General features: G+C 37.0%; 3 protein-coding genes across 3 annotated transcripts in view; all 3 read left to right on the top strand.

The window, feature by feature from the left end:
* The first annotated feature begins 2,305 nt into the window (after window positions 1-2,305).
* LOC114528154 (cilia- and flagella-associated protein 44-like) lies at window positions 2,306-17,976 on the top strand. Its single transcript, XM_028549755.1, has 39 exons — window positions 2,306-3,649; window positions 4,070-4,339; window positions 4,500-4,623; window positions 4,901-5,063; window positions 5,431-5,750; window positions 6,015-6,103; window positions 6,241-6,431; window positions 6,535-6,621; window positions 6,737-6,811; window positions 6,900-6,947; window positions 7,254-7,353; window positions 7,660-7,754; window positions 7,851-8,057; window positions 8,289-8,402; window positions 8,608-8,766; window positions 8,939-9,026; window positions 9,251-9,405; window positions 9,802-9,944; window positions 10,257-10,533; window positions 10,901-10,971; window positions 11,172-11,238; window positions 11,340-11,435; window positions 11,760-11,816; window positions 11,944-12,017; window positions 12,115-12,499; window positions 12,726-12,914; window positions 13,087-13,161; window positions 13,267-13,376; window positions 13,682-13,799; window positions 13,981-14,171; window positions 14,347-14,475; window positions 14,825-14,939; window positions 15,080-15,382; window positions 15,666-15,842; window positions 16,005-16,201; window positions 16,317-16,374; window positions 16,674-16,841; window positions 17,349-17,483; window positions 17,617-17,976. Exons 1-39 carry the CDS (start codon window positions 2,338-2,340, stop codon window positions 17,803-17,805), a joined length of 6,921 nt encoding a protein of 2,306 aa, XP_028405556.1. The 5' UTR covers window positions 2,306-2,337; the 3' UTR covers window positions 17,806-17,976.
* Window positions 17,977-19,571: 1,595 nt separating this feature from the next.
* On the top strand, window positions 19,572-22,394 carry LOC114528239. Its single transcript, XM_028549863.1, has 6 exons — window positions 19,572-19,753; window positions 20,087-20,221; window positions 21,067-21,204; window positions 21,541-21,608; window positions 21,877-22,049; window positions 22,286-22,394. Exons 1-5 carry the CDS (start codon window positions 19,675-19,677, stop codon window positions 22,009-22,011), a joined length of 555 nt encoding a protein of 184 aa, XP_028405664.1. The 5' UTR covers window positions 19,572-19,674; the 3' UTR covers window positions 22,012-22,049; window positions 22,286-22,394.
* An 841-nt stretch (window positions 22,395-23,235) lies between these two features.
* The window catches only part of LOC114528162 (sacsin-like), a 38,245-nt gene continuing 38,019 nt past the window's right edge, over window positions 23,236-23,461 (top strand). Inside the window, exon 1 of the mRNA XM_028549764.1 lies at window positions 23,236-23,345. The gene's annotated coding sequence lies outside the window, so the exon portion shown is untranslated. The remainder of the gene's footprint in view (window positions 23,346-23,461) is intronic.

Here is a 23,461-nt window from a genome sequence, read left to right as displayed (position 1 = left end):
GTCAGTCCTTGTGATCGTTTCATCGTTTGTATAATTATATATGTATTATATATTCCTTCGCCCACAAAAGAATGCAGTTTATGTTCCATATAACAGATAAAAGAATTAAGCGTACTTGAATTAGTGGAAATGCTAAGTTTGGCTGCGAAATTTGGTAAAATACGGAAAATATAGCCATGTCAAATTAGCATATTTTGTATTACGCGCGGAAATTGTAACTAATTTAGTTACAAACTTTTCTTATTCCAGGTTTTACAGATTCCGGCTTTTCCCATTCCTGGTTTTACAGATTCCGGCTTTTCTCATTCCTGGTTTTACAGATTCCGGCTTTTCCCATTCCTGGTTTTACAGATTCCGGCTTTTCTCATTCCTGGTTTTACAGATTCCGGCTTTTCCCATTCCTGGTTTTACAGATTCCGGCTTTTCTCATTCCTTGTTTTACAGATTCCGGCTTTTCTCATTCCTTGTTTTGCCGTTCCCCGTTCCTTTCCTCATTCCTTTCCCCGATTCCCCGTTCCTTGTTTTACAGATAGCCTGTGCAAAAGCGGATATAGTTCGACCGTATTTGGATATGTTTATCGACGTTTACATGTAAATGTTTTTATTTTGTTGCTCGTACTTCATCTATACCGCTTTCTGATAAGTAGTCTTTGTACACGTATTCGTAAAGTTATTCGTAAACATTTCTATATTTACCTTTTTACTACAATAGCAACACAGCCAACACTACATGGGGAAATTGTTAGCATTTACTTTGGCAGTTTGCCACAGCCTCGTACTGATCAAATTTCATCCTTTTACCAAAATATTCCAAAACAATCGTGACATACTATTATTTTTAAATTTTATTCAATATTGTGAGGTTACTAACATTGGAGTCTCAGTTCAGATATCAAAGTTCTATTTTTAAAATCCCTATAAAGATTCGTATTTTCAAAACTTCAGATCCTCAAATTATCGAAAAATTTTGCTGTGACCAAGCTGGGGAGGACATTCCCAGTGTTTGCCTCTTTTAATCAAGATTCAAGAAGTATTTGTTCTTCACTACTCTGGAGGTGCTTAAATCAAACAGTGGACCATGTAACCCATTCTTCCGTTGCCACTTTATTTTCCTTTTTACAGGTCTTTGTCCATGAAATAGACAGAAAGGGAGAGATTAGCGTGGGCACTGGCATAGCAGGTTATACGTCTTGAGTGGGCGAAGCTGCCGAAGCACTTGCAACTGGCCCATTTTCAGCTAGTGGAATTTTGAAGTTGATTAGTTGAAGGCCGCTTATTCGAGTATTTTGGGGCAAATTTTCTTTTCTATGGGGAGAACAAACATGCGATCTTTTGCGTCACAAATTCCCTATTCACATATTTTTTTGGTGTATAGTACCTTCTATAAGTACATATATGCGATGATAACCTGCGCATGGATTCACCCTGTTGTGGTAATTCTGTCCTAAGGTGCACTGATCGTAAAACCTACTGGCAAGCTCACTGCGAGTGGTCGCACGTAATTAAAATTAACCTAAAAGTATTTTCATTAAATAAAATAACCTCGCAGCGAGCTTCCGAGTTCATTCCGAGCACTGAGCAACTGAGCTATATTTGAATTATATTATAGCTCAGTGATTCCGAGTTCTATACTAATAAAAACTAATAAATGTCGTCACAAATGGCAAACGGCAGGAAGACTGGGCCCTAAACGGTATTATAAGTAGTTCAAGTAGTACTTGTTCTTGTACTATTTTCTCTTGAGTTCATAATTTGCTTTGAAATCTGAATATTTCCAAGTTTACTAAATGTAAAATGTTATACTATTAGATGCGCATTCTAACTTGAAAGGTATGTAATTTTACTTCCTCTATAATTTATCCACAAAAGCAATTATAGTCTATTACAAATGTTTAGTACTATACGCAAAGTTTGTCTTTATTTTGTTTTTCAAAGCAGGTAATTTAATAGGCATAACAATATACTTAATTTATATATTGACTTACATATTTTCACTTTTTTGGGAAACTCTTGCTTTTGTGTGCAGTACGTTCTTTATGAATTTATTGATTTTTATGAATTTTATTATGAAACTATTAAACTCAGAAACTGTCAATTTTCTGGCGTGTAATCTGTTGTTTCGGTCATCGTACAATAATAATATTTTAAACTCAAAGTCTAAAATACCAGAAAATGTAAAATTATTCCCAGGAGAAAAAAATATTAATATTTCAAATTTCTCCTGCGAATAATTTTGCAAGAAATGCAATTCAAGAATAATTGAGAGTCTTTCCTTTTGAAATTGTTGAGAAGCTTCACTGTTGCCGTAGCAACAAACGTATTTGCTACAGAGGTAAAATGTCGGACTCAAATGTTGAAAGCACGAATTCGGATAATAAAAAGGGCGAGGAAACGTCTTCCTCTGATAATAAGCCCTCTCTTACAAGCGTCACACACAAATTGAAAGCTGAAGCTCTTCGAAGATTTAAAATTGACAGTGAAATCGAAAACGAGCCAGAGTTCAGTTCGGACGATCCAGATGCAAATGTTGACTCGAATATAGAACGAAAAGAGCAAGATGCGATTCAGGCGGATAGTAACTATTCACAGTTGGATGAAGTTGGTTCAGGAGAAGAAAAAGATCCTCAAAGAAATCAGGAAAGCCTTGGTCCATCCTCAAGTGACACATTTAGGAATGTAAATGTTAAAGTATCAAGCGATGTCTCTGTAGAACAGAATGTTGCAAATTTGACACCATCGAGTGAGACCCAAGACAATCAAAACATATTGGCAAACTTAGAAGAAAGTGAAGCAAGTAAATTACACCCTAATAATACCTTGCTTATGCCTAATAATGATATGGTGGCAGAGTCAATTAATCATCACCTGGTAGCTTCTTCTGATACAGCAACAATGGAAGAGCCTCCTGCTGCAAATGATGATTCCACAGATACAGTTGAAGGATTTGAAGTGGTAAAGGATGTATATGAGTCAAAATGTGAAGAACCTATATCAAATGAAGGTGATGTTGTGGTAAATGTACAAAGTTCAAAAGAAGAGCCTGGTGCAACAAGTGATAATTCAAAGACTGCAGATGGTGTGTTGCCTTCGGAGATTACGAGTACATATGAATCACATAAAGAGAGTGACAGTAATTTACCTGGAGTTGATGAAACAACAAGCAGAGAAGGTGCCCAGAAAATTGGATTTACTGTCAAGAGTGATGATTTATCCCGATCAAGTGATAAAGGTCTACCTAAACCTGATTCAAATGGTTCTTCTGAAAACGGTGTTCTTGACAATAATGCAGAGTTACCAGACCAAGCTAATTTGATTTATTCAAGTATTAATGGTGGTTCCGAATCAAATACTACTGATGTTAAAGCACCTGATAGAGGTATGCAACCATCAGTTCAAACTGTGCCAGATAAAAATGTGGATTTTCCAGCTCTGATGAAGAATGAATATTCCAGTGAAATCAATGATTTGACCGTAGACAATGCCATCCAATTCGAACATACTGCCCCCAATACGTTAACAACGGATGTAAAATCTAGTGAAAACAATGTAACAAGTTCCCATAAACAGAATGGTGAAAGCATCAATGAAAAAGAAAGTTTGGAACAAAATGTTGCCATTATTGATAGTACCAGTAATGCTGACTTTAAAGGTATATAGAGGTCATATGTAACCAATTCTAAAATTTAATGCATAATTTGTTTCAACTGTTGTAAACAAGTTGTTGTTAATTAAATCAAAGCAAATGTTAGATATAAATTATATAAATCATAATGGTATTTCAAACTATAAGAACAGCCACATGCAGACATTGTGGAACTCCTAAGGTTTCCTGGTAGGTGTTAAAGTTTGTTATAATCCTCTATAACCAACCATCTTAAAAAAGTTCAGTTGAAAAGCCAGAAGTATTGACATTTACAGAATTTTCTATGAAAATAAAAGCAGTACTAAATGAAATGTTGTGGTTATATTAAATGCTGCATATATGGCTGGTAACTCAATGTGCAATGATAAAAGCATGAATGCATGCAACTACTACATGTATTATTTATTCCTTTTCATTGTTTTTCAGGTAATATAATGGAGGACGATGATCCCAGTGGAAAGATGTCTACCAAACATGATGAAGAGAATGCTTCAAGTATGTCTGCTGTGCATGATGATGTTGAGACAAAGATTCAAATCCCTCAGACAGAGTCAAAATGTGAAGAAGCTATGTCAAATGAAGGTGATGTTGCGGTGAATGTACAAAGTTCTAAAGAAGAGCCTGGTGAAGATTCAAAGACTGCAGATGATGTGTTGCCTTCAGAGATTACGCATGATCCTGATCAGGAGGATACAGGTATATTTAGTCAGAATTAAGTGAAAAATATTTTTGCACATTCTATTTTATGGCAATATGTCATTCAAATATATCATATATTACTGGGAAATATTAATACAGGTCATCCATATAACCATGCAATCACCTGTAACTGTCCATCTTTAAAATTCTTTGTCAGAAAAACCCCCTACAGATGAAGATGAAAAAGCACACTTAACTGACGATTTTTATTATGAAAGACCAGAATCATTATTCAATCCATTATTGACTGAAGGAGTTCCACATGATCTTCTCTCATTGCAGTATCCTTTCTGTTTATATTCAAGTAGTTTAATTTATAGTTGGGAAGCAACTTGAAGGGGTTCCAAATCCAGATTATTGTATGTTTTTAATCATGATTTCAATAACCCAATTATGTGTGTTTAAGGCACGAATCTTGAACGAAGAACAAGGCTTTTAACTACATCCCTCCCTGAGCATTAACCTCGATCATCATGAGCAGCATAAAATAATTTATGTGTATTGATCTCTACTCAATTGTTGCTTGAAATTCTAGTTTTTTCTTGACTTCTTTCTCAGTCATTCGTTTGGTTATGAATGCACAAAGAGAGAAAATCTTCACATATTGGATGCAAATACAGTCGTATTTTCCGCGGGCAACTTGGTTCAGATACTTAACTTGCAGACACTGGAACAGACATATATTGGTGGCACCAACGATGGTGGTATTGGTGCTATTACGGTAAGCCCAAATTGATAAATTCTGTTCGAGTACGTAGAGCAGGGAGTTGATGATTTATCTAGCTACGTATTAGTTTAAAACGAAATATCTTAAAAAATAGATGTCTGGACCTTTAAAAGAGTATATACAAATTCAACTATAAAATCTAAGTTGCTCGAGGCTCAATGCTTCATAGCCAAGACATTCCGTTAGATGTCATTCTAATGAATTTAGAAACTTCAAAGTTGTTTTTCAGAAAGACGCGTTCTTAAACTTGCAACGCCAAATTACTGTATAGTTTTGTCTACAATTTTTAGTGCATGTGTATCTGTTAATATGTAATGCCTTATGTATGTCGTGATAAAACTTCTTCTCTGACGTATTCCAGGTGCATCCAAGTCGCAAATATTTCGCTGTTGCCGAAAAAGGAGTGATGCCGAATATAAATATTTACGAATATCCTTCGCTGAAATTATTCCGTGTGTTGCGAGAAGGAACACTGGAGGCATACGCCCATCTTAATTTCTCATCCAATGGTACGAAACTTGCATCACTTGGCAGTTCTCCGGATTTCATGTTGACTGCCTGGGATTGGAAGAACGAGAAAGTGATTCTGAGAACGAAAGCGTTTTCACAAGACGTCTATAAGGTCGCGTTTTCCCCTGAAAATGAGGGACATTTGTGCACAAGTGGAAGTGGTCATATTAGGTATTTAAAACGTTTTATTGCCTTTTTCTTAGTAAAGACGAAGGATGATTTTGTTTTGCTCATTCTTATTGCGCTATTGAAACTTACACTATATAGCTACGGCTGCGTCGTTTGCTATGGCTGAATTTCAACTTTGCAAAAATGCTTTAAGATTATAACAATACAGAAATACAGAAGTTCTAAGATATTTCAGTTTTCTTACATTCCGAACGGTTTTCGCAGCATTTATTCAACTCTACAAATGTGGAAAAAAATATTGTTTAGATTTTGGACGATGGCGAGTACTTTTACTGGTCTCAAACTGCAGGGTGAATTAGGACGGTTTGGTACAACTGAGCTCACTGATATTGAAGGTGGGTAACTATTGTATAGGCTGGATTTTCACTTGCAGAGAAATAGTTCGTTAGCTAATTACGTGCATACTTGCAGTTAATAAATTGCTAATTTATGCTGTTAAAATTCAAAAGAACGTATGTTTCTTTTTACGCAGGATTTGTTGAACTTCCAGACGGCAAAGTTCTTTCGGGGTCAGAATGGGGTAATATGTTGTTATGGGATGGTGGTTTAATAAAAGTTGAAATATGCAAGAAAGACAACAAACTATGTCATAACGGAATGATCGAACAGTTCTTTATGGATGAAGGCGAATTAATGACTATTGGTGTTGATGGTTTTATTAAGGTAATCAAAGCTAAGCCATTGTGATTGCATGGCTGCAATATCATTGATGCATTTCCAGCTTTTATTAAATCTGCACCTCCCTCTTTTCTAAATCTTTGAATAGGTTTGGGATTTTGAGGCAATTGATAATGCTGATATTACTGACGAGAAGAATCGTGTCTTTGAAATGGAGCCCATGTATGAACTAAAAGTAGGTATTCTGTGTTTGCTGTAATGACGTCATCTTTTGTCATAATACATGATACTGATCTATTTATAATCAGGAGTAATCTGCCGACTAATAAACTATGTTCCCCGGCTTGTAGGTTGGGCCAGATGTAAACTTGAAATCAATGGTTAAGTCTGTCAATCTTAGCACGCCAACAATTTGGTATGGGCAGGTATGATAAACGTTCAATATTTGAACAAACAGCCACGAATTGCATCCTAGGGTAAGATGAATATTTCTCTGTAATAATATTTTAACAGGACGCATCTGGTGCAATATGGAAATTGGATCTTTCTTTTACACATACGGTAAATTGCAATGATAGGAGATTGATTGTTGAAGAGAACAAGCTAGTACTTAGTACTGTACTAGAGTATGAATAGTTTGAACCTAAGAGTATTAAGCTGGACTGTACATACAATAGGCGGATTTAGCTGGAAGACAGCAACGTGAAAGACGATGTGAAAATCACGTGGCATGTCCATATATGGGCGCATCACGCCATCTATTCGCCTTTCTCACGTTGTTTTTCACGTTCCCGTCCTCAATACCTAATATGTTGAAATAAACTGACTTGTTCCAATGCCCGCGTGTGGTTTCTCGCTGTCTCGTAGAGTCACGCTCCTGAAAAGCTGCATTCCTTTCACGCTGGTCGTATCACGGGCGTGGACGTGTCACCCACTAATCACATGGTCGCAACCTGTGGTTTGGATTGTAAGTAATATATAATTATATCACACTCAATATAGTCACTGTCACAAGTAATGGTGGGAAACTTCTAATTAAACGCCCGGGGTGATCCAATAAGATGACATGAAACTGTTATCAGTAAAAGCTCTCTATACAGTTGGTGTTTTCGTACGTTTGATGATTATTGCAGTTGCCATTATTTTATTTTGAGTCTTCATGCATAAATCAAATGATGAGGACGTTGGTTACCGATGCAATGATATATTGATATATCTCTCAGCGAAAATATCGCGGCCCATAAACGTAAATTGTCCAATATTTGTTTTGCAGGTACAGTTCGTCTTTACGACTACGTCAATAAAACTCCCCTCTGTTTTGCCAAGTACTCACGTGGTGCAACAAGCTTATTATGGCTTCCTAAGTCTGTAAGTTGGTATACGGAGTTCAGTTTGGTTACGTACGTGACTGCATGTATGCGCGCACCATGCTCATGCAAACGTTCGGCTTGTGGTGATTTCTAGGTTGATCCGAAGTGTTCATCTATTCTTTGTGGTTTCTCCGATGGTGTTGTTCGCCTTTTGTCGGTGGCCAGAGACGAAAGTTCAACTGTACGAAATAGAAGCAACAAGTCAAATTTAAGTTTTCAAATGCTTCAAGTATTCAAGCCACATACCAAGAATGTTACGTGCATTGTCATCGACAAACATGGAAAAATGCTGGCGACTGGGGTACGTCTTAATTGTATTGTTTAAAATGCATGCTGTACCTATTTTATTATTTATTAAAACACTGTAGTTTTTCTGTTCGATATTACGCGTTCATCTGTACTCGCAGCTTGGCAATTAGCAAAATTTTAAATCTTTACATCAGTGTTTTAATATATAGCACCTAAATTTCCGCAATTGCACTGTTGTGAAATTTCTACTTTGTGACATTATGCTTCTCCTTCAAATTTCTAGAGCGAAGATTGTTCCGTATTTTTCTTCACGATCGAAAATAAAGTTTGTAAACCTGTCGCTTTTATTGAAACAGCGTCACCAGTCGTGTCTATGTCGTGGTTGGACAATGCTGAGGTTAGTATATTGTTTGGTAAGTTTCTTATTGTGTGTTTCTTAATTTCACAGTTTTCAAATTCACAGCTCTGCATAAAGAAAAGTGTTTCACTGTAGTTATTATATAATTATATTTTAGACGCGTCCAAATTAAATGACAGAATTGAAAGTTTCTTCCTTGTAAAGGTTTTAAATCATATCTTATTCTCGTGTATTTCTTTTTCAGGATCCTGGGGGACTTCTGGTGTTTTGTAAGGACGGTGCGGTACTTGATGTCGATGCTCCTCGTGTTGATGTAATCGACACGACCAAAACATTTAAAATTCCTTCACAAAATCTTGTTAAACGAGAGTACATGTTTGCAAGAATAAAAGATAAATTACTGGTGAGTTCATTGACGAGTAACGCTATTTTTCCCTCCTTTTTCCGCCTCTTGCTGTCTTTCTGGGACCAATAGTCCCGTGGTTCTTACTTTTTCTACACCCCTTCCCGTCCCCTCCCTCCCCTCCCCTCCGTGACGTTAATAGTTGAAATTCTTTGTTGTTCTTCGCGTGTAGAAAGCCGAAGAAGACAAACGTAAAGCCCAGATCAAAGCAGAGAAAGAAAAACGTAAAGAAGAAGAGAGAAAACGACGTCGTGCGAGAGGTAATTACTGATCATATTATACATCATATTGTATATAGTGTATCTCTTTTAGCGCTCTTGAGGTTTTGTTTGATAGGGAAAAGACGGATGAACTTTAGTACATTAATGAGGTTTAAAACACAAAGAAGTTAGCCGAATAAAATAGTTAACTCTCTGGCTTTAAGGAACAAGGACATAATAACACTCACCTGTTTCTATCTCATGAATAACATGTGTGTGACTAGGTATCGTTGAGGATGAAGAACAGGAAGAAGAAGATGAAGAAGTAGAAGAAGAAGAAGAGGAAGAGAAGATTGTTGAAGAACCTGTTGATCATGGACCTTGTGTCGTTATACGGGGCTTTCCTTCTGTACATCTTGACAAGTTTTGGATGTTAATGGTATGTGATGATGGTACAGTGATAGTACAGTGCAGTATATGCCATGTACCGTTGTATATCCCACTGTACTATGCAACCAATATTGATCGCGTTGTTCAATGTTCATATTCTTAAAATTCGCTGTTGGTATAACGCTGTTGAGATACTACAGAGTCCTAGTTGCAATGTTTTAGTTTCACTTCACGCATTTACTATAATGTCTTGTTTTACTGCGTATCGTATACTTGCTTTACAGTATTTCATCCTGTCTTGTTGAACTGTGCTGAACTCCGCTAATTATTTTCTCATACTTGCCCATTGACATACAGAAAGCTCCACCCCGAAGTGCCTGTACAGTAGGGTGTATATATGAGTATGCATGATTGTGGTAATATACGGAATTCACACTTTTTACAGGACGGCTGGGATGCTGGGTACATATATGAATGTGAATTTCCTAAGGAGATGCAATCAGAGGATTCCTTGGAAGGCACAGAGCCCATTAACGCTATCAAATTACTAGAATGTCATGATACACCAATACGGTCTTTTACATACAGGTATATAACATGACATAATTTGGTATATGTCGTGCTTGTCACTAACAATATCTGAAGATTTAATATGACGGTGCAATTGACACATGTTACGAATATTTTAATAATCCCTGTACAAACTACAAAGCTGTTTTACCGAAAACTGAATTGTAATTTTTTTAAGATCTATGACTTCTTTGGTAATGACTATCGTTTGCATTTTCTCGAAAAGAACGTTAAATTCTTTTAAATTAAAAATTTGGTTACCATTTTCCCGCTCTTTTCATTTGGATTCATTGAAAAACCGTGTAAAAAATGTGTCTGTGTTCTTTGCAGCCATTCAGGTGATTTTGTTTTATTTGGCATGGAGAATGGTGTAGTTCGAATCCATCCTGTTCATGGCAAAAACGTGTTGGATTCGTTAACAACATACTGGGCACTTCATGCACATGACAGTCAACATGGTTCAATCACTGCTATCAGAACTAGCTTTGATGATCAATACGTGTTTACTGTGGGTGCTGATGGCAATTTCTTTGTGTACAATTTCATGAGTGATGCAACACTAAAGGAGTCAAAACCTATACAACAGATGGGAATACCAAGGATACAGGTATTGATAGATACACATAGGGATAGCTAGGATTCAGGTATTGGGTAGATACAGATAGGGATTAGCCAAGGATTCGGGTATTGGTAGATACAGGTGAGGATAGCCGAGATGCAGGTTTTGATTGATACGGATGAGGATACCCAAGATATAGAGCTTCCAAAACTACTATTCATATGACCATTAGGAAACATAGTTATGTATGATTGAAACCTGGTTTACCCAATCGTTTGAGAGATCTATCCCTTGGAATAGATTTATTAAAACTATTACAAGTAAAGTCTTTGCTAAATGTTACTAAACGCATTACTTGCATTATTACAGGACATTATTACAGGATCTTTTACTACGTTTATTAATGTTCCTCTAGACTGTGATTGGTGAAGATGGACAAGAAGTGCCGAAGACAATCGACGACATTGATGATCCGAATTACTACAGGTATATTTCGTGACTATTTTGTTGAAAAATAATGCACAAGAGTCTTTCTCTTACGTACAAGAGGGAATATAAGATCTCAAAACATAATATATGTTAAAAGTCTAACACATATTAACGATGAGCCGTGCAGTGATGTGGATTGACCATGCAACTAGGAAGATAATGCACTTTCATCTTAACTTATCTTCGTTTTAATACAGCATTGAAATTGAAAAACAGAAAGCAGAACATGACAAAATGGTGAAAATAGCTGAAGAGAAAAAACAGGTAACAAGTGAATGGATTGAATAGATTTTTTAATTGTGGTTTATTTATGGTTCAAATCCTTGATATAAACTTGTAATGAATTTTCCCAATTTAATCTTAAGAATGTTCGTCGTGGCATTGCAAAACTCAGACGATCTTTCAAGTCTCTTCTTGTTCAAAATAAAAGTCTCCCGGAGTATCTGCGTATCAAAGCACAGGTTTTGATCATATCTTGTTATAATTCATTTCTTATCCTGGGATTGTCTCTTTGTACATTCTGTTGGTACAGACTGCATCTTTGTATCATGTTTATGTTTAATACTACATGTTTATGACCTGTCGCACTACACTTGATGAAGTGTATTTCAATTTTCTATTTTTTTATATTTGTTTATTATCCAAGAATAATATATGAAGTATTGCTGTTTTGTTTATCGCATTATGACTGACCTTCACACGCTATTAATTAGTATTTAAACACGAATTTGCATGGTATTGTAGCGATTAGCCAAAACAACCAATCAGATTTGTTCGTTCCGCAGGAGTTAGAGATTGATCCAGAAATACGAAAACAGCAGGAAATCGAAACTGCAGAGAAGGTTTGTCAAAAAGTGATTCTTATCATTTGTAATTATTGTTATTTTAAGGAGTTGAACTCACTCTAAGTTCGAGACTGTCCAACATTCTGTAAATATGATATTCAACCAACACTCGTGTCCTTTTCAGATCGATTTAGTTCGCAAAGAACTTGCTTGGGAATCAGAAAAATACTCCATAGGACTACGAAAACTACGAGACAGGTTCGTTTGTATTGGATCACAGAATGTCTTTCTAAAGAGTTATTACGTTTTTTGTGCTTCAAGATTAGCTAGGTTAATGGTATTTTCTGTATTTCAGATTCCAAAGTATGATGGAATGTGATCGAATCATTGTTTACGCCTGCCATAGTCCGTACAAAGTGTCCAGCTTTCGTTCAGCGAAATTACCGGAACTATATGAATACCTGAAACAATCCTTAGAAGAAGCAACCAAAGATGGACCATCTGCAGCGAATCAGAAGAAATTTAGTATCCCTGGACTGAAAGGGATGTTGCCTTATGCTAAACGACGTTCCACTCAAGTTGATACTCGCAAGAAAAGTCAGCAGCCAGTGACTGGTATCATCACAACAGCACCTGCAACTGCTAGTGGTGGTGGTGGTGGTCAGGTTGGAGGAAAGGTTGCCAAGGCTTTAGAGAAAGCTGAACAAAGACGAATTAAACGACAGTTACGACAGGCTGAGGTACGTTTCTCTTTAATGTTTCCTTTCATATCACTGTACATACACTGTATGTTTTATCATTTCGGTATTCGAGGAATTTAATAATAAAAGCAAAAATCGGTTAACTGATGATGGTGCTACCAGTGGAGGTGTGGTGGTACATTTTCGTGCATGAGGTTTCTATATCTTGTTTATCTGGTAAAGTGCTGGTGGAATAGATAAGTTGATAGTTATGGGTTTTTTCTAGTGGGATGCATTATACAGCAGTAAACCTGACGATAATTATCAAGATCCTAAAGATGTGAATGCTATCAAAGAAGCAAAGGACAACATTGGAGATTATAAATTAAAAACAGCAGATGATTATGTCGTCCCGGAGGATCAACGTGTTAACGCTGAAATCAAACTCATGCAGTTACTACAGTTGCTGGATCAGGTATGACATGCAAAATCTGTATTCTATATTCTTCATAAATTGTGTGTACAACATTTCAACAAGAAATTAGAATGTTTCACCTGATTGCTTTTTAACCGCAATATATTAGAACACGCTGCCTTTCTTTTTGATTCATTTTTTGGGCTTCTCGATTTTTTATGTTTGTCTCTAGATTCATTACTACAAGACAAACTTTAACAAACGACTTGTTGCTCTCAGAGAGAGAAAAATAAAGATTATTGAGGAGGTAAACGTTATGTTTTACTTCAAATATGAGAGTGCCTGCTACCCTAAACAAAAAGTGAGAAATCTACTGTAGAACTTTCACATTGAATATTCTCTCTTTACAAAGGTCAAAGACTGTGTCAATAATCTGAAATTTGTTCAGTCTAAATTGGATCCATCTCTTCACAAGCCTCTGCCCGTAATTCCACAACTTAAACCAGACGAAATACCAGAAAGGTTAGAACTATATCTTGACTATTTATACCCGACAAACTCATAAGAAGAAAACCTAGCAGATTTCAAATTGAATTTGGCATTAACACTCATCGGCGGCTTCAACTTTGTTCTTGAGATTTAATACTCTGCATGAAGTAGGCAAAGTATCTATCATTCATCCATCATATCGAACAAATATTCGAGAGTATCCATATGGATACTCTCTTCATAGACTAAACTTTTTGCTTTCATATAAAGTCAATCTTGATTATTTTAGTAGCTTTGATATTCATATATTATTTTATTATAAAAATTTGTTTTCAAAGGAAAATGGAGTTTACAAAAGAAACTCTGTACGCTTTCAAGAAAAAAGAAGATAATAAAGCGGAGAAACGACATGATGATGGAGGTGGTGGAGGATTTGGTGGTTTTGGTGTGTCCGAGGTTCGTTTTATTATTGTGCATCTGATATATATGTACATCTGCTATCTGGCTTGTCTTTATCGTCATATTGATGCCTCATTCTTCTAGTATTCTTATGTTATTATTATTACTGTGCATGCAGTTATTAGTGACCATGCATACCATAATAAAAATGATAAAAATTTAATCTCTTCTAATGCAGTCAAAGCCACCAGTGTCGACCGCTGGCAGTCGTGATCGTACATTTTCCAACGTGTCTGTTCTGTCTGGAGGTCGCCCTAGATCAAGTCAAAGTACTAAGACTGATCCACATCCTACAGACACGATATCAGAAATTGTAGAAGAATCACTTTCTAGTTTGGAGTTGCAATTGCAGGAACGGGAGAAGATTAGGTAAGATAAGGGTATTTAGAAGGCAGTAACAAAGAGAGAGAGAGTTAGGGTGTTGACTGGAACGAGAAGGTGTAGATTTGACGGTGAAGAGCTGATTCGTAAATGATGCACAAACTCAACACTAAATTTACACTATCGTATGATTTCATCTAATGGGACATAATCTTTCATGCAGGATGAACTATGAACAAGATCGTGTGTTGGAAAGAGTTCAGTTTCTTCTAACTAATTTCGACGGTGAAGTGAAGACGTTGCGACATGAAAAATGTCAATATGAAGTGACGTTAAAGAACGCTGATCTCAAGTATATTTCTCACTTATTATTCTTTAGATATAAATTGCTCATATAACAAGGGGGTAGCGTGACTATCTTAACTGGGGGGGGGGGTGACACACACGTTTTACCGACGAGCATGCACTTAAAGCGTATCTAAAGCCCGGTATTTAGCTATTGGGTCAGGCAGTTTTAAAAGTGTACATACCGGAGTTATCACTTTAACAGCGATTCACCAACAGACGAATTTACCGACTCTCGTGTACCATCGTCGCGTTTCACCGACCACCATGCAAAAACTCGGGTGTAAACCCTCTGTACATTACGATACAATACCGGGCCATGTCGAGGGGAAAAAGATTAATTTTTTTTGTTTTAGACATGTTACGTTATTTGAAGAATTGGTGTTGCTTAAAGAATTTGAAAAAAGAGAACATACATTTGCCACTCGAGTGTTAACCAAGGAAGACGAACAGGAGGAAATGGAGGATAAAGTAATGTCATCGTCTTATTGTCTTTTTATTTATTTTGGCAAACGATAAATTAACAAATGAAAGGTTTGGCACAGCACTTGAGCAGTTTCTTTTTATCTTATTATATTAATTTTTTATCCGAATTCTTTTTGTTGAAATAGGTCGATGATTGTCAGATGAAACTGGAGATGAAGAAAGATGAGATTGAAAAACTGCAGGAACGAGAGAAATCTCTTCTTTCCACATTTTCCTCCATGATCGGGGAGAACAATAAGTTTGAAGGGTTTCTAACTCGCGTGTTTAAGAAGAAAATAAAGCGAGCAAAAAACAAAGACGAGTCACGTGCTGGGTCAGATGACGATAGTGACGAGAGTGAGAGTGATGAAGAATTTTCATCAAGTGAGGAAAGTAATTCTGACGAGGAGACACTTGATGATAGTGTTTGTCCTCCGGGTTGTGATCAGGTAAAACACTTTCAAATATATTTGAAATTTTGTTCTTTTGACAGTTTTTTCATAGTCCTTTTGACAGTTTTAATCCTTAATCTCATTAATCCTGATTTGAACGGCGGCGGCAAACTTTACCTTGCAAACTTATATACTTATATATTAACATTTATTTAGCCCCGACAGCTACTAGAGTTGATTTCCACGGGGCGCGAACTTTACCTTGCGAACTTTACCTTGCAAACTTTACCTTGCGCTCGGGCCTTTTCTGATCAAAACTTTTGTTTTTTTCTCATTCTAGACGTTATTTGATAACGTGTGTCAACTACGTGAAAGTCGTTTGGACATTGAAGAAAGTCTAGCAGAAGAAAAGAAAGCGTTGGAAACATTGAAGAAGGAACTTGAGGCGCTGAATAAAAAGTCTAAAGTCGTTGGATCAGCTCTTGTTGCTGCCACATCAGAATTAGAAGCTTTTCAGGTAAATTATTTGACATTACAAAAAGGTCTTTAAAACTGCATGTCTTTAATCAGGAATGTAATTAACTCCCCCTTCATATCGATGAAGATTTCTTGAGCGAGAGTTAATTGAGTTATGTAAACTAGAGAGGCGTGATTTTAATAATGTACAATCTTTCTTAAGCGTGAAAAACAGCAAAAATTAAACGAGTTGGATGTGGTGGTGACATTGAAACTACATCAAATACAATACATCGTGAACAACACGATGCCGCAAGATCTATCAACATGTCTGGTCTTTATCAGTTCCGATCAAGAACGTCTGCAGAAGAGAATCAAAGAACTAGAACAGGAGAAAGCTGAACAGAAAAAATTATTCAGGTGAACTAAATGTGACTATTATAACACTGATGGAAATACGTGATGTGCTTCGTAGCGTCGTCAGTTTTCCAGTGAAGTTTTTACCATATTGTAATTTTTATCCTTACTTATTTAGAGATAATCGGCAGATGCACGTGCAGTTAAAACGTGACAAGAAAGCAAGAGAAGCCGAGGTGATTTAGAAAATACAACTCGTAGAGGCGGGCAGTGCGTGAGAAGGGAAAGAAAGAGAGTGTCTTCCCCTCCTAGTGTTTTCTAAATGACCGTCTCCGACGCAGGCTGCCTAGGTCACAGCTAGGTTGCTATTAGTCAGAAATATCATTGTAATACTTGCTTAAATGCTTTTTGTTTTTCATCCAACTGTGTCTCAACGAATCGATTTTTTCTGTCTACGTGAGTGTAGAAACACGGACCTAATTACTATGTATACAATGATAAAAACGACTTTTTTTTAATCCACTTTTTGCTTCAGATTAGTGAACTTGAAGAGAAAGTGAAGAACATGCAAATGTTAAAGTTTGGAAGGCTGGTTGATTTAGAAAGATTGGAAAATGTCACTGTAAACAGAACAGCTGAAGAACTCAAGGAACGGTTACGTCAACAAGAATTACAGAATGCAAACGAACTGGCAAAGTGGGAGGTAACTACCAGTTATGAATCGAGGTTTATTAATTAATTGAAAAAAAACTTGTTGATATAACAATCTATTCACAAAACTGTTGACGTAATTTACGCAAACTCTTTAAAATGGACAAACCAGGCTGGATTTACACCATTCAGTGTACTAAATAAACCATTACTGCTTATGGCTTTGAGAGATGAATATTCTGCATGTGGTGGTAACCTCGATAAAAGTGGTTAAAACGTTTTCGTTGAGTCAACAAATGCAACTAAGGCTACGCTCTCGCGGGATCCGACAGCGCTCGCGGTTTGCTCCTTTGAACACGTAGAACCGGTCTTTGTATACGTTTGTACCGTGGGATTGCAGAACCAGACGAAGTCAAACACAGTGCATTCCGAATTCCACCTGTCTTGCATGTCTGAACATGACGACGAACTTTTAAAATCTTCCGGTAACCATCATAATGTGATGTGCCCTAAAAACCAGACCTATGAAGTGCTGTATTGTATTTTTATGTTCTTTCAGAAAAAGATCCAAACTTACAAGCAAAAGCTTACCCAGCGAACTCGTGAAAACACTGGACGATTGAACACATCTACTTTGTTATACCAAGAAAGGGAAGAGCTGGAGCAAAAATTGGATGGAAAGCAAAAATCATTGGTATGTTGGCGTTTTTTGTACGGTCAAATCGGATGTTAGTTTGAAGTGGAAACTATACCTTGATCTTTTCAAAAACCTTGTTTCAAAAGTTAAAGGATGCGACTAATATCGACTTGAAATTTGTTATCTATAGGGTGCTGAGTATAGTGGTAACAGGAAGACAGATCTGAGAGAAAGACATCGTCTCGTTCAACTGGTGCAATTACAAGCACAAGAAATCGATGGTTTGAAAGATGAAATAACCGTATTGTCTCGTAAGGGAGGGCATATCTTACCACCATCTCAACCGCCGTTACCGCTAACTGCTATCCCAAATATATAAATTTCATTCTTTTGTGTTAAATTTTATTATTTTCGTGTTAAATTTTGTGCACTAATTTAGACGTTAAATATGAAAATACCCTCTAGATATGCATGATTAGATAAATATTCTTTGTATATATACAGTGTATATTTTGGAAGTTGTGAAATAAAGAATCGCAATCATGCACAATCAGTTCTGTTTGTCTTAACATGCTTGCATGATAACCACACAATAAGAGGCGACAACGTTGAGTGATACTTGTTATGCTATGCTGGTTATCATCCGTGCAAAACCGCCGTTATGAATTTTTCGAAGTATTTGCCATGCATGTAAACTGAGCTAAAGAAACTTCCGGAGAACTACCGAAAATACTCGCACATCACACGAACCTCAAGTAGGATATCTCTGAGTAACTATGTTTTATTAGTTATGGCTACAATCAATCTATTGTAGCTTTAAATACCGAAGGTAGTAGTCTTCCCAAGGTTTCCTCAGCTTGTTGTATGTACAACCTGTTCTCTAATTATGCTAATCGTAACTGTCGTGAACACTGAAGCATTCTGCATTTTCGCCGATGTGAAACTGCTGAAACAGTCCTGGTGATTTCTCTATTTATGATTATAATTGTTGTGCAGAGTGCAGAGTGCACACGTAGCAATATTTCATTACTGTTCTGTGGTTTAGTTTGCATGCAAACTGACAAGGTCGTTAAAAGGTTTATAATAGAGGTGGAGTCCTGAAGACTGAAGTTCTTTATTAACGAGGAGCATTAAATTAGTGTCTCTTCCATCCACTTGGCACTTGTCATGCATCAAAGCTATCATATTATCGTCTTAGACACAGGTATCTGAGGTATGTAATTTCATAACGATGATGTCAAAGAGTCTTCAAGGTTCTTTAAGAAATATCCGGTAACTGGCGTTTTGAGAGACTGAAAATCGTTGGAGTTTAAGACCCTAACTGAGTAGACACTTGTGAACGACTACTGACTGAATTAAAAACGATTCGAAAATGATGGAGCTACTCATAATATGCAATCCCTGAAGTGAACTGGTTTACTTTTTGCGTAGTGAATGCTGCCTATGTAGAATTTGGTTAATTTGTACAATACCAACTGGTTTAGCTTTAGCCTTTCGTGAGCGGGTAGTTAGGATTTATTTATTCTAATCCCGGGCAGTTACTCGCGTGATTCGGGCTTAAGTCACTTGAATTGGTTGTACTTTTTCCTCTAAGCACAGTCAATAGAACATACATGGTTTGAAGACCACATGAAACTACAATACAACTCATTAACTATGTTGAGGTAGATTTACGCCAAAAACTGACCAATAGCAATCTTATAATTAACATATTTTCAAATCAAGGTTGATGAGTTTAGCAAGACGAATACCATCGGTAAATTTGGCTAAAATACAATAGACCCGTGACGAGGAAGGAAGCATTTTTTTGCGTAAATTTGGACAATAGTAAAATTTTTATCAGGTGAATGAGGTGATGTGCCGCATGTCAAACTGATTAACTTTTATAATTGAGTTTCGTTGTGCATTCAGCAGTCAGTCGCGCCGATATGACTTTGAGAAGCAACAGACACCATTGTCACCAAGAATACACAATGTTTATTTGAAGTGCATGATTGATTATTTACCTTACAGAGGGAACGCCTGACTGCTTGTTTAGTCAATATTAACATAGTTTGACGGTTGGCTTAAAGTAATTATCCTCACTTCACCGAACATATTAGCATTTCAACAGAATTAAAGAATAGGTCTAAAACAATTGCTTGATTCAAATCTGGTCAGTTTGTACTGGACTTTCAGCGCGCTAAGAACTAAAAAGAACAACAAGATTCGTTGTGATTTATTTCGAATTACGAGTTGGTAAAAATAAATGGATTCTCTTGTGTTTACTTTTCTATTACTAGCCTCTGCAACTGTGATATCAGCTGTTCCTTTTAAATGGCCTGCGCGTGAGTATTATCATTATTATGACAATCTATATATAGGCTATACATGCTGATCCATGAAGTGACGGCATTTCATTGGTGTGTAAATTAACAATTTAACAGCCTGTTGAGGCTGCGACACTTGCAACGATAACCGTTAGTTTCGATCGGAACCATAGTAAACCACAGTGAACTTTCCGCAATCGTGGTATTATACTATTTATTTACTTGGACATTTGATTAAAAAATACTATACTAAAATACTTCTCAATTTATTAATATTGAAAGAACATTACACTTCAAACAATATTGACTTATAACTGATTAGATCACTTTTTAATGACGGCATTATTTTAGAGTTTAGCGATGCGGGATGTCTTGATGAACACCCGACGAAAGAATGCAAAAAATATGCAGCTGTAGAAGGATATTGCGAATATGAAGAGGATTTCATGAGAAAGCATTGTAAAAAGACATGCGGATTCTGTCAGCGTAAGTTGAACTTCTTCTACGAAATTTCTTGAAATCAATGACCATGCAAGCAGATGATTTTAAACACGGGTAGAGGAACAGCGGTAGACCTCGTATTGCCCACTGCCTCTCGATTCCGTCCGTCGACAGGTCGAATCATGCACGTTACTCGCTTCTTTACAGACTAACTCTAAAACGTTTTTGCTGTGCTTTAGCGCTGTCGCAGGCTTGTTGTCGTTGAGATAAGCAAGTGAAATAAAAAATATAACAAGAACTAAATTGTAAGCACTGCAGTAGTCGCGTCAGGTGCTCTTTCATAGCGAATATTTTACAAAGGGCGTGGCTATTGCAATGAACGTATTTATTTTAGCCTGCGAGCAGGCTTCCCCCCCCCCCCGGAGGTATATAAAGACCACGTGCTTAACTCATTTACCATTGCAAGATGATGTATCAAAATATGAACCATAATTATTCTATTATTGCTATCCTTCTAACCAGTGGAAACCTTATTTAGACCCGGCGAATATTTGTTCATTGCAATTATTATAGCTGCAACTGTCAAGATTTTTTCAGTTAAGACAAAAATCGTCCTGTCTTAAACACCCTGCCTTGTAAATTCCCAACAAAGTGCATGTCCTACCAAAACACTGTTTTCGACACTGTTTTAAGGGGTGTCACATCCCTCTACATCCCACACCCGCCAATAGTTACGCCTCTGCTTATATTCAGTTTGACGACAGCGGGATAGCCAAGGACTGAGGTCTTAGTTTTTACGGGTTAAGTAAGTTAGAAGTGGGTTAGGGGAAATGAAGCTGGAGGGAATTTTGAATCGCTCAAAGTACGATTTCACTCTCGTATTTAAATAGCCCAAGTTCCTAAAGGTCCATCGGGTGAATGTCGAGACGAGATAGAGGGATGTGCCAAACACGCCGCTAATGAAGGATATTGCGAATACACTAACGAATTTATGGGAAAATTTTGCAGAAAAACGTGTGGTTTTTGTCGTAAGTATAAATTAAATAGCAAGCTTGGGATTTTATTGCAGCAAAGCTATTGGTCTAATTAGTAGTCCAGTGAATCACCTTTATAAAGCAATGGAGATAAAGAGCCTGATTTCTCCCAACGAATATCTGATTTGATTTGAAACACGTGCACTTGCATTCACCAAAGTTCATTTAGAGTGTTTATGTACCTTTTCAGTGAACGAAATCATTGTTGAAACAGTTTTCATGCAACACATGTAATAGACATGTATAATCCAGATTAGTACAAGACGAAAATGCATTTCTCACTATACTAAACGCATAGGGACTGAGTTTTACAACATCTTCTGTTAATAGAACCACAACCCCCTATCGGAGGACCAACGGGCGAAAAATTCTATTGGGACAAGACAGCCTGGGGGAAGGTTAGTTTCTTTTAAGCTTTGAAAATTTGATGTGTAAAATTTGATCACCCAACTGCTCGATGCAGTCGAATTTGTCGTTGTTATTTGTTACACCATTTAGATAGTAGACTTGGTAGACAGTGCATGTAAGTGAATGCCAGTTAATACTAGAGAGACTGGCTAAGAAACAATTTGTGTTCGCAGTCCACGAATCCTCATAGTTTCCGTAATTTAATTTTTACTCAAATGTGTGCCATTTTAGCGAATAATTTACTTCTTCGTCGTATAGTGTGAAAATGGTGTTGAAAAGAGAGGCGTCAAATGCATCCATGTTTTTGAGGGTTCAGAGTATCCAGTAGACCTCAAATATTGCAGAGATAATCTTCCCGACGAAGTTGAACCTGAAGATGAAAGAAGCTGTTGAGAGAGAAATAGCATAGAGAAATTGGGTCACCAGAAAAGGTATGATGCAGGGTAGGATGCGGGGTAGGATGCGGGGTATGACGCAGGGTAGGATGCGGGGTATGATGCAGGGTATGACGCGGGGTATGACGCGGGGTATGACGCGGGTATGATGCGTTTCTAAACTACGCCCTAATTCGCTATAGGATTTGTTAATGTTATTGCATATTGAACTATGAGTTTATTCAAATATTAACAACCTGATATGCTTTGTTCTATTCTTCTACTCTATATAGAATAGTTGGAAGCAATTCAAGAAAAAGTGAATGAAATCATAGATATCAATTAAACAAACTGTGTACTACTTCCAAAGTTTAGACAAATAAATTCATAGTCGAATGATAAAATCGATAAAAATCTAAAATCTCCCGACTTACGAATTACCACGAAACGACTTGGAAATCAATTACAGATTTGGAGCTGGCTATTTCAGCAGAAATTGCCCTCGACTTTTTACCCGGCATTACGCCCAAATCTGGGCTACACCCCTCTGAGTAAACCGCTTATAGCTAGTTAATAGTTATCTGAATCCTAACAGAGACCTAATAGTAGGTACGAGATTGCAAAGTCTAGTGGAAAATCAGTGAACAGTAAGAACTTTGGGTGCAAAAAGGGAAGCCAAAGATGGCGGAGATTGAAGCGCTATAGTCACCCACTGATGTCACCACAGATGTCATGTCAGAACTTTGAACGTCTTTAAAAATACGACGGAACTGCAACAATAACATCAACCTCGTACCCACGGTCTCAAAAACATTGGCGAACTTGTATCCTTGCTTGTATAAGAAATCCCATGTACAAGAAATGTATAAGAGTTGCAAGGGTACGCAGGTGCCACCCGGAGAAGGGTTGCTTTGAATGAGGTTTGTGAGGAAGGTTCAAAGTTGAGCACTCTAATTGATCACATGCATGTACCAAAAACCAAGTATTTCTTTATGCTGGTTGCCACTTGAATCAGTGACGTAACGTCATTTTGAGGAAGGTTTTCAAATCTTGAAATCCTACCGAAGGAAGGTTGAACTCATTTTGCAACTCTGAGAAATCCCCTACGTTCCTTCTACAAAATAACTGTTTTCCCCTATAGGTACCCCCTACTTCCCCCTACCCCTGGCTGGTCCCCTAACGTAGTCTTGATCGCCTTGATTGACTTGATTGATCAAATATTTAAATGGCATATATACGGCGAGGTCGAATTAAAGATGGCGGATCACTGGCTCACTGCTAGTCTGTGACTGTCTGTCTATCTCTAGCGTAGCCAAAATGTTTTGAATCATGGATAAGATGTAAGACGTTAAGGTATTCTTTCTTTTTCTTTTAAGGTAGAAAGTAGCCTTAGAAATTGCAATGATGCATGATACATGTAATATTTTATTCATAAGTACAGGGTGTTCCAGAATGTCCCCTCTATTGAA

Source organism: Dendronephthya gigantea, unplaced genomic scaffold (assembly GCF_004324835.1).
Source record: "Dendronephthya gigantea isolate DGI-Jeju-01 unplaced genomic scaffold, DenGig_1.0 000048F, whole genome shotgun sequence".
NCBI classification, from domain to species: domain Eukaryota; kingdom Metazoa; phylum Cnidaria; class Anthozoa; order Malacalcyonacea; family Nephtheidae; genus Dendronephthya; species Dendronephthya gigantea.
This window is presented reverse-complemented; position numbering and strand designations above follow the sequence as displayed.

Excerpts from the sequence above, each read along its gene's own strand:
- LOC114528154 (XM_028549755.1), top strand. The coding sequence starts at position 2,338 with ATGTCGGACTCAAATGTTGAAAGCACGAATTCGGATAATAAAAAGGGC. Across the intron at positions 4,624-4,900 it reads CATGATCTTCTCTCATTGCA|TCATTCGTTTGGTTATGAAT; the intron begins GTATCCTTTCTG and ends CTTCTTTCTCAG. Across the intron at positions 15,843-16,004 it reads CAGAATTAGAAGCTTTTCAG|CGTGAAAAACAGCAAAAATT; the intron begins GTAAATTATTTG and ends ATCTTTCTTAAG.
- LOC114528239 (XM_028549863.1), top strand. The coding sequence starts at position 19,675 with ATGGATTCTCTTGTGTTTACTTTTCTATTACTAGCCTCTGCAACTGTG. Across the intron at positions 19,754-20,086 it reads TCCTTTTAAATGGCCTGCGC|AGTTTAGCGATGCGGGATGT; the intron begins GTGAGTATTATC and ends GCATTATTTTAG. Across the intron at positions 21,609-21,876 it reads ACAAGACAGCCTGGGGGAAG|TGTGAAAATGGTGTTGAAAA; the intron begins GTTAGTTTCTTT and ends TTCGTCGTATAG.